This window comes from Brassica napus, chromosome C3, assembly GCF_020379485.1.
Source record: "Brassica napus cultivar Da-Ae chromosome C3, Da-Ae, whole genome shotgun sequence".
NCBI classification, from domain to species: domain Eukaryota; kingdom Viridiplantae; phylum Streptophyta; class Magnoliopsida; order Brassicales; family Brassicaceae; genus Brassica; species Brassica napus.
In genome coordinates this window covers 41842795-41856962 of record NC_063446.1, presented here as the reverse complement: position 1 = coordinate 41856962, position 14168 = coordinate 41842795, and the positions used below count along the sequence as shown (strand labels likewise).

At 35.4% G+C, this 14168-nt stretch overlaps 4 protein-coding genes across 5 annotated transcripts; 2 read left to right on the top strand and 2 right to left on the bottom strand.

Annotated features, from left to right (window-relative positions):
• The first annotated feature begins 2647 nt into the window (after positions 1-2647).
• On the top strand, positions 2648-3752 carry LOC106435063 (protein BROTHER of FT and TFL 1). Its single transcript, XM_013875914.3, has 4 exons — positions 2648-2953; positions 3059-3120; positions 3230-3270; positions 3375-3752. The coding sequence occupies exons 1-4, from the start codon at positions 2663-2665 to the stop codon at positions 3602-3604; spliced, it is 624 nt and encodes a 207-aa protein (XP_013731368.1). The 5' UTR covers positions 2648-2662; the 3' UTR covers positions 3605-3752.
• LOC106435062 (mitochondrial inner membrane protein OXA1) lies at positions 3731-7352 on the bottom strand. Of its 2 annotated transcripts, none has more exons than XM_013875912.2 (10): positions 7205-7352; positions 6318-6805; positions 6123-6213; positions 5307-5354; positions 5100-5158; positions 4909-4984; positions 4688-4819; positions 4489-4596; positions 4353-4407; positions 3731-4266 (listed from the first exon to the last, which is right to left on the bottom strand). In XM_013875912.2, the coding sequence occupies exons 2-10, from the start codon at positions 6779-6781 to the stop codon at positions 4007-4009; spliced, it is 1293 nt and encodes a 430-aa protein (XP_013731366.1). In that variant the 5' UTR covers positions 6782-6805; positions 7205-7352; the 3' UTR covers positions 3731-4006. The 2 variants fall into 2 exon arrangements, with proteins under 2 accessions (XP_013731366.1, XP_013731367.1); XM_013875913.3 differs by having other exon boundaries at positions 6318-6789; positions 7205-7343.
• A 734-nt stretch (positions 7353-8086) lies between these two features.
• LOC106435060 (putative non-specific lipid-transfer protein 14) lies at positions 8087-9204 on the top strand. Its single transcript, XM_013875909.3, has 2 exons — positions 8087-8914; positions 9015-9204. Exons 1-2 carry the CDS (start codon positions 8562-8564, stop codon positions 9022-9024), a joined length of 363 nt encoding a protein of 120 aa, XP_013731363.1. The 5' UTR covers positions 8087-8561; the 3' UTR covers positions 9025-9204.
• LOC106435064 (protein IQ-DOMAIN 23) lies at positions 9151-11901 on the bottom strand. The gene is made up of 2 exons (XM_013875915.3): positions 11421-11901; positions 9151-10110 (listed from the first exon to the last, which is right to left on the bottom strand). Exons 1-2 carry the CDS (start codon positions 11778-11780, stop codon positions 9286-9288), a joined length of 1185 nt encoding a protein of 394 aa, XP_013731369.1. The 5' UTR covers positions 11781-11901; the 3' UTR covers positions 9151-9285.
• Between the last annotated feature and the right edge of the window lie 2267 nt (positions 11902-14168).

The window sequence follows — 14168 nt, the reverse complement described above, 5'->3', positions numbered from 1 at the left end:
CTGGCTTTCATTTATTATTATCGACACGCGTGTGTATTCTTTTTCTATTTCGCCAATCGAATATTCGAATGTAGTGGGGACAAAAATTATCGACTATTATCTTGTTTTTATTTTGAATAAAGTTAAATGACAATATGTTTAGCTACTAAACCGGGACATAATTCTAATTCTGTATGTTTCTACATTTAGCTAACACTATGCTGGCTACTAAACGTGGATAAACTAGCTAGTGTGATCGTTGTTTTAAGCATAAAACTAGATCTCCATCCGCGCAACCGCACGAGTTTTTGTTTTCATTTATTTTTATATAAATATTTTGTTTTCAATTCTAAATTAATATATATTATAATATATATGTGTCTATCAATTTTTAGAACATAATAATTTCACGGTATATTTTTTTGATTGAATAGATTGTTTCAAACTTTCACATGTATTTGTATCTTCTTCTATATATATATTTTTGGATTATTATTTCATTATTAAAATCGATATATATATATATATATATATATATATATATATATAAATTAGTAAAATATTGTTTTATTGTTATATTCAAAAATATTGTAACATTTCACAAATTAGAAAGTTTTTAAAAAAATTAATTTTTTCGCTTCATAAATTTATATTATCGAGTAAATAATTAAACATTTAGTTTTTGTTTAATTTTTTAAATAAACTATATACTTTAAAAATTGTTTTCATTGGTTTAAGGTAGTAAATATTAATCATTGTTAGATAATATGATTTTTTGTTATTTAAAAAAATCTTTATAATTTTAAAAGTTAACATCGACAAATATTTAAATATTTAACATATAGAGGTATAGTATTACAACATTAAATTATATCTATTTAATTTATACTATCTATAAATCCAATGGATCATCTATTGTTTAAATCCAATTATTGATAGCCCAATAAAAATTTCTGGTAGGCCCAAAATTTAAATGATAAGATTAGAGATTATACGTAACATGACTTTTTAGGAATAGGTCCATTAGGTCTATTTTTTAAAAAAATCACACATGAATCAAGATTGTGACTTCTGTTTTAATATATAAGATGTTACATTTCTTTTTGAAAGCACATAAATGTTATGTTTAGCAATTAAATCCATCAAATGTAGGTAATCCTGTTGGAGAGTTCACTCTGAATATATTTTGTTAGAGTTCGAATATTTCACTATAATTCCAGTAATTTTTGATGTGTGTCATGTAGACGTTTCCAATAGCAAGAAAACATAACATGGCTTTCTATGGATTATGGAATGTTAGATTTCGACCCAAAAAAAAATTAACAAAAATTTGAAGTACTAGTTTCTATAGATATCTATACTATTAAAGCAAAATTCATACTAGGATTTTCTCCTTGATTTTTAATCTATTTACAAAATCATGTCATTCATTAATTTTAGAAAATTATTATTAATTAAAATTAATCAGCAAATAAATCTATTTAAAGAATATTCCAAAACGTTATCAAAATTATTCAGACCATTTATGTTACATAACATTACATGTATTAATAATATATGATATGTTTTCTATTTATTTTTTCGTTAATGATACGTGTATTATGAATATTATCTATACAATTGAATTCTAACAAAAATTTACGAAATATATATCACCAACTAATATAAGATTTTTTATTATTTACATGTTCATTTCCTATATATACAGGTCGAAATTTGTTTTTAATATATACAAAATAAGTTAACATGGTTCAAAATTTTCAAAATTTTAGATAATATTATGAAATTTAAAATAAAATGAATTGTACCAGAATAAATTTTACCTGATATATTTTTAAATGAAATGTAATTCTTTCTAAATTGATATTACATAAATATTCTTAATATATGCGCTTACAAAACTATAATTTTACATAAATCCTGATTAATAAATTTTAATTATTTTAAACTAATATTTAAAAACTTAAAAATAATGTTGATTTTTTAAAAACCAACCTACGATTTATGGGTAGATATTTTTTACAATTACCATTTTTCATGTTATTTCATCGAATATACAAAATTTTATCAAATGACAATGGATTGAACAAATAGATTTTTTTTTCTGTTATCAACTAAAAAACGGGTTAATAATTTTATAAAAAAAATATTTATGCGCTTTGGAAGTGCGGGTGAAAATCTAGTAATTATTAAAACCATTCTACTGTTGAAATAAAACAAAAAATGTGTAAGAAAAATTATAAAATCATAAGTTGACCACTTAAACGAATTTTAAGTACTAGAGATAGAAGAATCACATGATAGATATTTACATATCTATTGATGACAATGCCAAATAGTAAGAATAGTGCTAGAGCATTTAAGAGAAACACTATGACTGAGAGCATGTTTATTGCAAGTCTTTTAAGTTGGAGTTTTTAGCGTAATATTAAATACGGTCTCTTAACTTTTAACTAAAAAAAGTTAAGAGACGTCTTTTAAATAAGAGATATAAGAGATGTCTCTTAGCTTTTTTAGTTAAAAGCTAAGAGACCGTATCTTATATTACGTTAAGGACTCTAACCTAAGAGACCTGCAATAAACATGCTCTTAGTAGAATATATATACATACAAAAATCCCTTTTTATCTCCCAAGGTGTGCCAAGTCCCAAGATTCTTTAGTTCATCTATAAAAAGCTTTCATATGGCTCATTCCAAAGAAACCAGCATCAACCACAACACACAATACACCATTGAGAAAAGTTGTAGCAACAAAGGGAAAAAGAGGTCAATAATGTCAAGAGAAATAGAACCACTAATAGTGGGAAGAGTGATAGGAGATGTCATAGAAATGTTCAATCCAAGTGTGACTATGAGAGTCACTTACAATTCCAACACAGTCGTCTCCAATGGTCATGAGCTAGCACCTTCTGTTCTCCTCTCAAGGCCTCGCGTCGAAATTGGCGGCCATGATCTCCGTTCATTCTTCACCTTAGTAAATAACTTGAAACTTTAATTATATCTTTCTTTGTAATAATTACTTACTTAATTTTGGCCATCTCTTCTAACGTTAATTTTTATTTTTATTTTACCTCGAAAGATCATGATGGACCCTGATGCCCCGAGTCCTAGTAATCCTTACATGCGTGAATATCTGCATTGGTACGTAATATAGCACATCTCTTCACATATATATAAACAACAACAACGTTTAATATACTTTTTACATATTAAAAACAATGTATAATGTGTGTATGTTAATCAAATTCAGGATGGTGACAGATATCCCCGGGACAACCGATGCTTCTTTTGGTAAGAACTATTATTAATCGCATCATAAACTATACGTCAATAGTTCAATAATAAGATGTTGAATGACACGTTTTTCATGAATGGTGTGACTGACTGAATTGCAGGGAGAGAGATGGTGAGATACGAAACGCCTAAACCTGTGATTGGGATACACAGATACGCGTTTGTGCTGTTCAGACAGAGAGGGAGGCAAACGGTGAAGGCGGCACCGGCAACAAGGGAATGTTTCAACACAAGAGACTTCTCTGCTTTCTTTGGTCTTTCTCTACCTGTTGCTGCTGTTTACTTCAACGCCCAACGTGAAACTGCTCCTCGACGACGTCCTTCTTACTAATCAACTATAATAACACTCTACTCTATATGTAGAAATAAAGTTCACACTATACCTTAATGTGCCAAAATAAAGTTCCCTAACTAAGCGCAGGGTATGTGTTGTCTTGTATGTTCAATCCAAAAGAAATAAAGAATGTCATTTGATTTTATTAGTACCTGAAAATATAATAGAAGTTTCAAAAGAACAAACTTACAATATGGTTGTGATAAAATTATCAAGAAAACATATAATTTCACTTATAGCTGGCTCTCGGGTTTTAGTTTTGCCTAAATGAGAACAAACTGTGTAGTATTATGATTGGTTCTCATCTCTACACTTTTGACACAAAAGCTTTTATTGTTTCTTTCCTTTGCCCCCTCTAACAAAAATTGCATCACAAAATATAATGCACGCAGTGTTAAATCACCTCTTCTTGCTGCTGTTCTTCCTCCTTCCTTTCACTTGACTCTCCAAAGCCTTGAGCCTCTTACTAACAGGACTCAACGATGAGATCCTCGGGTTTACTGGCAAAGGAGGTTGAGTCTGGTTCTCGGTATGGTCCTGCGTCATGGCCTTCATTTTCTTGAGAGCTGCGAAAAGGTCAAAGGAAGGCTGTTGACCCGGAGGAGGTGGAGGCAGTTCAGGTATCTTTAACAACTTCTTCACTTGCGGACGCTTAATCACTGTCATTCATCACCACATTTAATTGTTATTGTTATGCCGCAATTATAAATCTTAATTACACACACACACTAACGCACTCACTTACCAAGTCCATACGTGAGAGAGAACAGGTTGGATGTGATCCAATAACAAAATATGGCCTGCAAAATTCAACTACGTTAGAAAATCCATTTGCACTGGAGTCTTTGGAGGTTTTTAGGATGAATAACAATAATAGCAACCTGTGGGAAACTCATCGTCATTGGGACTGTGAGGAGAGCGAAACCTCGAAAAACGTTCTTTATAGTGCCTGCCATTGGGTTTCCTTCCATGCCTTCTTGTGCATTTAACTATGAGGTGAGGTATTCAAGCTTAAGTTAGCTAGTGTCTGACAATGGTTAAAGATGTTAAAACTGTTAAAAGGTTAGCATGAAACTGTACCTCAACGGTTATCAAGAATGTCAATGCTGTTATAACCGGTAAGATGTATAAGCTGTCGGGTGTGGTTAGATCGGTAAACCATAATGCACCTCCGGTTTGGAATGAAGGTACCTTCTCTGCCATGTTTCGAATCTGTGGGGGAAGAAAAGAAACTGTCTCAGACGAGAAGACCATATCAAACAAGATAGCGAAAAAGCATGAGAATGATTGAAAGGTCTTACAGCAAGGAAAAAGCAGATGAAGAGAGGTCCCTGAATAAGCATCCCTTTCATTGGGGTGAATGGAGTGACTCCATATCTGTAAATTACAAGCAGACAGTGTATTGTTATGTGGACATTTCTACAAGTCTATGGGTTTGTTATTCTGTCACAAACATATCTCAGTTACTTATTAAATTTAAAAAGCAGCTTACTCTTTAAACAAATTCTTCATCTTCTTTTGACCTTCTGCCATTGTAACCTGGTCCATTCCCTGAATACATATAGGGAGAAACGAAATGGGGGAAATCAAAAGAAACGTTAAGATAAGGAAATTCTGAGCTAAAGCTATTAGCAGAGTAGCAAAAGTGAGGGAGGAGGTAGCACATGATGCTATGGCTCTGATAACAAACTTAACGCACCTTGTTTTGCATTTCCTCCCGAATGGCTTCCAATCGCGGCTTCATCAGCTGCATGATCATAGAACAGACTACTGATGAATACAGCATACAACAGAACCCAAGAAAAAAGTGACAGAAAAACAAAATTAATGTGAACAGACATATATGCTTTTCCTTTTGTATTTAAAATTTGGTTTCATAACCCGAGTTGTGAACACACACAAAAATCAAGAAGAAATGGAACGCTTGAAAAGTAGTAGGAATTTTCTCATGAAGCTCACAAAGTTATCTAGTGCAGGACATATAACCTCTATTATGTGGAATATATATAAGAAAGAGATTATTTGCTTGAAACATTAGTAGATATTATTAATTTAACCTAGTGTGAAAGGTATTTTACACTATCTCATACCTAGCAAACTCCTGTACGGTTCGGTTCTAAGAGAGGGTCTAACAATAGCTATAAAAGATAGCTGATACATATTCAGAGTTGAGACTTGCTTACACTAATTCTCTAACTCATGATTCTTCTGTCTACTACTCTAATCAATTACATGATTAATGCGTGCACTCTATCAAGCGGTGAAGAGATATTTTGGTCACAAAACGAAAGACATTGCGACTTCCCAATCAAAGAGTACGAGTTTGTTTTATCAGTGGTCTCAGGGGACCACCACACCTCTTATTGAAAAGGATCCTTCAAAATCCTCTTAACCGAGAGTAGTGGTTCTTTCACATGTAAAACCAGGATCAATTACCATTTGAAAACACAAAGGAAAATATCTCGCATGGATGGAACAAGAGGAATGGAAAAAAAGTAAATGGGAGACGACATACCGATAACTTCATGGTGTCTTTCATTTGTTTGATCAAGAGAGGAACTGTTGAAGACCGGATCAAAACTGTTGCTAAAACAATGGATGCCCACCTGTCCATAGCGCCAGAAAAGGACACAACGAAACCTTTAATTCAAATGCAACTTTAAGATTTTAACTCAAATATATATATAAAAGGAACATAAAAGTTTATTACCACTCCAAGCCTGTGTAACAGTGCACCATATCAATGCAATGCTGAAGTGCCGCAATAGGCAGGAAAGAGTCATTAGCTGCAAGCGCAACTTCACCGACCGCAGCAGCAGCAGCCTGAGCTGGCACATCCTGCAAAGTAGTTGAGTCGGTTATGACTTCAGCGATGTCGTTAATCACACCAATCTTTTCCGAGCCGACACCATGTGCGCTTGACATGTAGCGGTAGAAAGCAAAAGCAGACGCAGAAGTAGGAGCCAGAGGCACACGTAAGCCTCCTCCAGGAAAATGGGAGAGATCTGAGCTGATAGCGGATCTTTGGTGAAGGAAGCTATGGTAACTTCTCTGAGATGTGAATGAACCCTCTTCATGGTCATGATCATTGTCACGAGGGATGATGTGGAAAGCAAGTTGATTCCGTCGACTGATAAGGGTGGACCTTATAGATAAGGCTCGCCTGAAAGCCATTGCAGAATCTAAAACAAGAAGATCCTACAGTTGTAAGGAGAAAAGAAAGTTAATTAGCCACAGATGTAAATTTTTCAGGTCAACGAGGAAAGGGCTTTAGACATTGATCGGTTGATCCTACTGAAAATAGAGATAGATGTAATTTTTTTAGTATAGCTTTTAGAGATGGATCCTAGTAAAAAAAAAAAAAAGAGATGTAATATTGGTCACAGACAAAATTGGTACGTGATTCTCAGATCCAAAGAGTAAAGCGTTTTGACATCCTTTTCTGTGAACTGAAGACAAAATCATATTGGAAAGTAGAGGGATTGAATTGAATAACAGTATCCAAATCTGAGTCTAAAATTGGAGAACCTTACGAATCAAACCAAATTGAGCAGAGTGAGAATACTTGAACAAACAGAGAATCTGCAGAAATTGAACCTGACAATGGCAGAGGAAGAGGAAGACGGTGACGGCGATACAAAAGACGGCCGAGCAAAAATGACGATGATGAATTGGGTTGCGCAATCTTATTTGATGAAGATGTGGAATTAAGGGTTTTAGTTGAACCGGTTGGTTTTGCTTTAAACCCGAACCGAATTCAATCGGTTTTTACTTTCGGTTTGGTTTTGATCTATGATCTTTTTTTTTTTTTGAGTTATTCTTCCGTTCGGTTCACCCCTGGAGTTTAACCAATAGAATTTCATTATTTCAAATTCGGTATCTTTTTAAAAAAAAAACAAAATATTGTCAATTTATATTATGGTTCTAAGACAAAAATATAAAAAAGTAATAGTTACAGAAAAAAAAAATTTCATATTTTTTAAAAATCGTCACCAAAACACTAAACCCTAAATCCTAATCTCTAAATCATAAATTCAAAATCTTAGACTCTTCGATAAATCAGAAACTCTAAATCAAAAACACTAAACATTAAAACTCTAAATCCTAAACCCTAAATCCTAAACCCTAAACCTTTTAGTGTTTAGTTTTTTTGATTTAGAGTTTAGGATTTATCCGAGGGTTTAGGTTTACCCAAGAGTTTAGGGTTAACCCAATGGTTTAGGTTTTAAAATTTAGGGTTTAGGGATTACGATTTAGGTTTAGTTTTTTCTTGACGACGTTAAAAATATTTTTTTTGTAATTACTTCTATTTATTTATTTTATCTTTTAATTTTAAAAATATAATATAACTTAACAATATATTGTTTCGTTTTATAAAAGATATCGAATATAAAATAACACAATTCTATTGGTTGGTATCCTGGAGGGTGAACAATATTTTAGATTTAGTACTAAAAATAGAATGTGATGCATAGAAAACCGAGAAGAATCACACATACCTCATCACAACGTTTACACTACCGTGAGAAAAGTCCGGTACAAATACTCAAGAAACTCCCCAGATATAGATAGATTAGAGCCTCTCTCTTGAGGTTCTAATGCGAGTAGAAGCTATGGTTGACTATCATCAGATTGGGTAGAGACTTTCATTGACTTAATCGTGGCTCGCTCGTTTCATCTTCCACCACCAATCCAATCCATTGATCCAATCACGTTTTGGTTTTCGTCTTCGGCACCGCCCAGCCCAGTCCAGTCAGTGAAACAGCTATTTGGTATTTTATCCATGTTTTTTTTTTGTTACGAAAAGAACTTCATGTAAACCTCATGGCTGATCACACAACCTCTGTTGTAAACCAAACTCCAAGCATGCACAATAAGTCCTCCTCGTTGTCTTTCTTTCTTTATAAACCCTAAACCCTAGCTTCTTTAACAAGCAAAAAAACTCCCTAGCTACATGACGAGATTATTCTCTTCTGTGTTGGTGTTTCTATTCTTATCAATTTCAGCTCTATGTTCAGCCACCGTGGAAAACGCGGCGGATTGTGTAGCCGTTGGAATGCTGATATCCTCATGCACTGAGTTTGTGAATTACGGTTACCCGGATCCCATACCCGGTTCAAGCTGCTGCGACGCGATGACAGTCCTCGGAACTTACTCTGATTCTTCTGACAAGAGAATGTGGCTCTGTAACTGCTTCATTGATCTCATCAATGTCTATAACTCAAACGCCACAGCTATTTCTACCTTGTCTGGCTTCTGCGGCATCGTTTTGGGCTTCACCATCGATCCAAACACCGATTGCAACTTGTAAGTTGCTACTTCATCATTAAACCTTCTCTCTCTCTCTCTCTATATATATATATATATATGTTCCTGGATGATCATTTAATCTACTTTCCCTTTTTAGCATTCAGTGAAGGCAAGGGACAAGACTTTTGGAGCCTCGGTGTTGTGGATCAAACTGAACAGATTGTTTATGATGTAGTATTAAACTCATAGTTCTTGTCTTGTTAAAAAAAACAGTTAACGAACATTACATCAGGTTAGTTTAGAGTTTGGTTTTGATTGAACATTTAATCAAGAAACATAAAAGAACAGAGTTGTGTTCCTTCTTATGCAAGCAATCGAAACTTGTTAAAAAAAAACAGTGAAATTTACACATCAAATCCCATAAAAATCTAAACAAGAAACGAAGAACGCATCCTTGTCTTCTCGCTCTGGTTCCGATTAAACCTTTCAGAAACTCCTCCTCCTCCTTCTCCTCCGTAGTAACCAGGGCTTCCAACGTCCAAACTCTCCTCTGCAACCGCCGTGTAGTAATAATACTGTCCCTGAACTGACTTCTTGTATCCACTGGTCTCATTAGAGACCTCAAGCCTCTGTTTCGGCGCGCTTTGCGACCGGACTTTAGCTTTGTAAGACTCCGTGTTAGCCATGTAGTTCGGGTGATAACCAGAGTAGTAATAGTTATTACATCCCCAAGAATACTCGCTTCTCGTCGTCGTGGGCGTAAACGGAGTTCTTCTCCTTGAGCCACTAGACCCAACTTGAGGACTATTCTCTGTACTTCTCGGAGCCAGTAGAGACTGCTGTCTTTTCCTCGGAGACTCGTTGTTTCTCTCTGAACGCAGAGGCTTAGGATGGTGTAGACGTGGCTTCCAAGTGTCGACTTCTAGGATCTTGTCTTCGTCTTCCTCGGTTTGCCAGTCTACACGTTTGGAGTGGCCGCGGTGGTCCATAGGGATGACTTCAGCATTTGAAAAGGAGCGCGTGTGGATGGAACGCGGAGAAGGAGTGGAAGAAGGGAAGAGTAGAGCGGTTGAGGAGTGGAATGAAGCAGAGGAGTGAGAGGAACGAGAGGCTCGTGTACGAGCTTGAGCTTGGAGACGAACCAGAGTCTGCATCCTTCGAAACATATCTGCTGTTTGCTTTCTCACTATGTGTCCTCTCACTAAAGCTTGAAGCTTCACTAATGCCTTTAGTGCTCTTAGTGCCCTCCTCGCCTAAACATTTTTCACATTAACCAGGGTAAAAATATCAGTTCCGACAGTAACTTCAACTGATTCTGTGTTTGTATTTCATGTCTGTCTTTTTGAATAAACCACCACCTTATATATCATCTTAAGCAAATGAATGTGTTAAGTGTAGTCAATTCTAAACGCAAAAACTTGCGGTTACTGTTTGCAATTTTTCACAATACTGTAGTTTACTATATAACCTGTGGATATTTTTTCATTTTTAATAAAGTGCTTTTGAACATATAAACCGACATACAAAGCCTCTAACTTCTGTTAAAATGATAATTGACACCATACTAATTGGCTCCACTAATAATCAAAAATTGAGTTTGCTTGAAAGTGAAATGAAAAACAATATGAAGCGAGTTTAATCATTTGTTGAAGGCATAATCATGGTTTTGCCAACTAATTATAATAAAACCAAAGGAGAAAAATATGTACTAAAAGGATTACTGGAATTATTCTATTTTGCTTTTAGTTTCCCAACCACTTCCACTTGTACCAAAAACTAGATTTAGTAATTACAGAGCCCACCATTTTGCAAAAGCATGTCTCAAGGTCAAGTGTCCACACGCACACACGAGTTCTTATTTTCACATTGGTCGAGGTTCGAGAACATTATTAGATCTTGAAAAACTCGAATTAGAGCATCTCTAAATTCCGTGTTCTGAACCTTTTTATTTGATAAAGAAAATACACCGATAGGAACTTGAAAAAGGGTTACAGACATGGTTTAGAAAAAAACAAAATCTTTACAAGTAAAAAGGGAAGATAAAGTATGCAACTTTGAAAAAAAAATCAGTTAAAGAATTCAAGTTTTAAAGTTCATGAAAAAAATAATTAAAGTGGCTACTAAAGCAAACAAACCCATGTGTGATAGTAGTAACGCTAATCCGTGTGTTTATTTCCATATAAATTTCATAAACCAAAAAGAACCAAAAACAGTGATTCATCACACCAACAACACTAATGCAAGATTTATTTTTGAAAATTCTGAAAAAGCTGGTAGATCCTTCATAATAAGGAGTGATGAACATGTAACATGTGTTTGGGAAGAAACTGACCATATAAATTAGGGCTCCTATAAATTATAACTATCCACGACCACGAATAATACTGTCGGCAAGTGTAAAGTTTCCAAGAATCTTCTTCATTTCAAAATTTGTTTGTCCCCTTCTACTATAGTCTCTTTCGTTGGGACCATCCCCAAGAAAGAAAAAGAAAACATAAAATCTATTTTGAATTTAAGTTAAAAAAAAAAATTCAAACTTTCTACGGTGAGAAATTTAACTAACCAGATAACCACGGAAAGCAGATTGAATCTTCACCGCCGCGAGATACTCCTGAGCCCACCGGCGGTTACTACCTCCACCATTTCTCCCACCTGTTCCGCTCGTGAGTCTTACTACCTCCGCCGCAGCATGAGCAGCAGCTAGAGCAGCTTCCGCCACCGCCGCGGTCGCAGCAGCTACGGCTATCGCATGTTTGTCGCCGCTTTCCTCCTCATTCACCGACAGAGCTTCCGTCGGATACGAACGTCTCTTGCTGGAACTTGAAGAAGCCGGTTTGGAAAATCTGGTGGTGAAGCTCCACCTCCGTCTGTTAGTCGAGGAATCCTGCTTCTTACTCCCGAAAAGTCTCCCGAAAAAGCCCATCTTTCATCGCCGGAGGTTTTACTTAGTAAGAGTTTTGTCGGAGATTTTCTCCGGTTAAACTACACTTCATGTACTTACTGAGAAGATAACATTTAGGTGTGGAGAAGCTGAGTTTAATAACATAATAACGGCCGGTCTTATTATATACCAGATTGCGGAGAATCTTCCACGCGCCTGATTGTATCGCTTTTGTTACACGCGTTTTCCAAAAAAGGCTTTCTTTTTTGCTTGACTTTAGTTAAGTAAAGAGGATGAGTTGTTAAAGTCAATAATGGGCCTGACTAAACCGTACCATCCATATCTTTGGTCTGTGACTTTTTGATTCGGTTCAGACCATTAAATACTTAAGACGTCATATTTTAAAATTATAATTTGTTTATTTTGGAATGTGAAAATATGTAAATATCTGAATTTAAAATCAACATTATAATGAGCCAGTTTCAAGGCTCCTTAGCGCGCGACGTCAGCATTTTGTGGGTTCCACTTATAAAAAAGACGTGAAATAATAAAATGTCAAGCCATGGCTCGAAACCGGGTTATTAACATATAAACACCAACATTTATACCAATAAACTAAAGGATACTTTGTACATTGATGACCGAAACTAATATATATTTATGAAGGTCAGTTTAATACTGTCCCACAAATAAATAAAATGATTTACAAATCACGATCTCTATTATTTGCTGATTGATTTGTGGGCTTATTTTTTAAACTCACTAGACCATCTATTACACCGGCTTATACATTTGATTAAAGCCTAAGCCTATCTTAATAAACCATAAAAATGGCCCTAAAAAGCGTGCAAGTCGTCAGCTCTTCGTCTTCGACTGAGACCTATGGTTTTCCCAATCATGCGCCTCCCCTCCAATACACAGACGCTACTGTCTAAACTTCTCCAATCAAATCCATGAAACTCTTAGTCTCCATCTATCTCTTCATCTCCCCCTCTTTACGCACACCATCAAAATCGCTAGCGTCTCATAACTGATACGAGCGGCTTCGCTATATATAGGTCATGCTAGATCCAGGAGTCAAACCTCTCATATCTACGAGCACTGTATGACTGGTGATGATGCGGCCCCTTTAGGGGTCTTATGAACTCAGATGATATAACCCAGTTTGTCATGATGGTCACCACGGTCAGTCCAAAAAATATTTAGGGATAGTCATCTATTTTTTTCTCAAAAAACATGTTGATGCTAAACATTTTCTGCTGAATATAGTACTTCCATGCATATATTTAACAGAATAACATCATCTAATATAACACACACGTACAACTGTGTTTCAGACTGCCAGCAGCAACAAAACTCCAGACGTGGATTCCCAATCTCTACTACCAGCAGCAACTATTAGCTACACGGTTCATGTGCCCAGGAGAGCCGAAGAAGTTGATGAAGCAATGCCAAGCTTTGAAAACGAATAAAAGAGACACGTGAGTGATTGTTTCAAGTCCATCAAACCGTCATCCCCAATTAGCTTATGTGTCAATGAAATAACCATTTTCGTATGTTTTTTCCTACTTTCAACTTTGGTTGTCTTTAATTATCTGTAAACTATCTCCCACCAGGAGAAGAGTTACTTGGTTTTTAAATAAAGGGGAAGGTTGATGGGTCTATGCATTTCATGAAAATAAGCATGTCTTTTGCTTCATGCATATGGGAACATGTTCAGATAGTTACATGGCATCGACGTTAAACAATGCAACAAAGAAACCAACTAAAATCCAATAGCCACCAAAACAAAACAAAAACAAAAGTGACATAAGCACACCATCATATGTTCCTCGGTGAGAATTGGGATGCAGACAACTAAATACCAAAAGTATATATGTATCAACTGGTCTTCATTCACAAATCGTCCTACACGTAATCAACAACAAACAGCTGTCTCCCTACTAATTCCACCACCTCCGACCCTCTGCTTTGCCAAATAATTGCACGCACCAACACAAATGTAAGAACAACATAACTAACAACGCTAACACTAAATAAAACTGAACAACAACAACATACACAAATAACCCCGCGTTTGCGCGGGCCTCGACCTCTAGTAGAGAATAATTGGGAGGACGTGTCATTCTTTTGAAGCCCATCATTCACTGCACTCTGCCAGCTTTAGTAGTACTTACTCTTCTTACTTTCCTCCAATGGCTGCCAAACTTGAAGTATAGATTAAAACCTATAAACAAAATAAATGTGTGAATGATCGGTGTTTTGTTTTAGCCAGGCCATATAAGTGTGACATACGTTGTTAATAACTTGTGATTGGGGGGACTTCAATTATCTCACCTTAATTTAAAAAAGGAGAGATTAATCAACAAATAAGCTCAGCTTGGTGTTTTATTCGTCTATTTCATTTGTTAAGTCATCATCCTTGGTCAC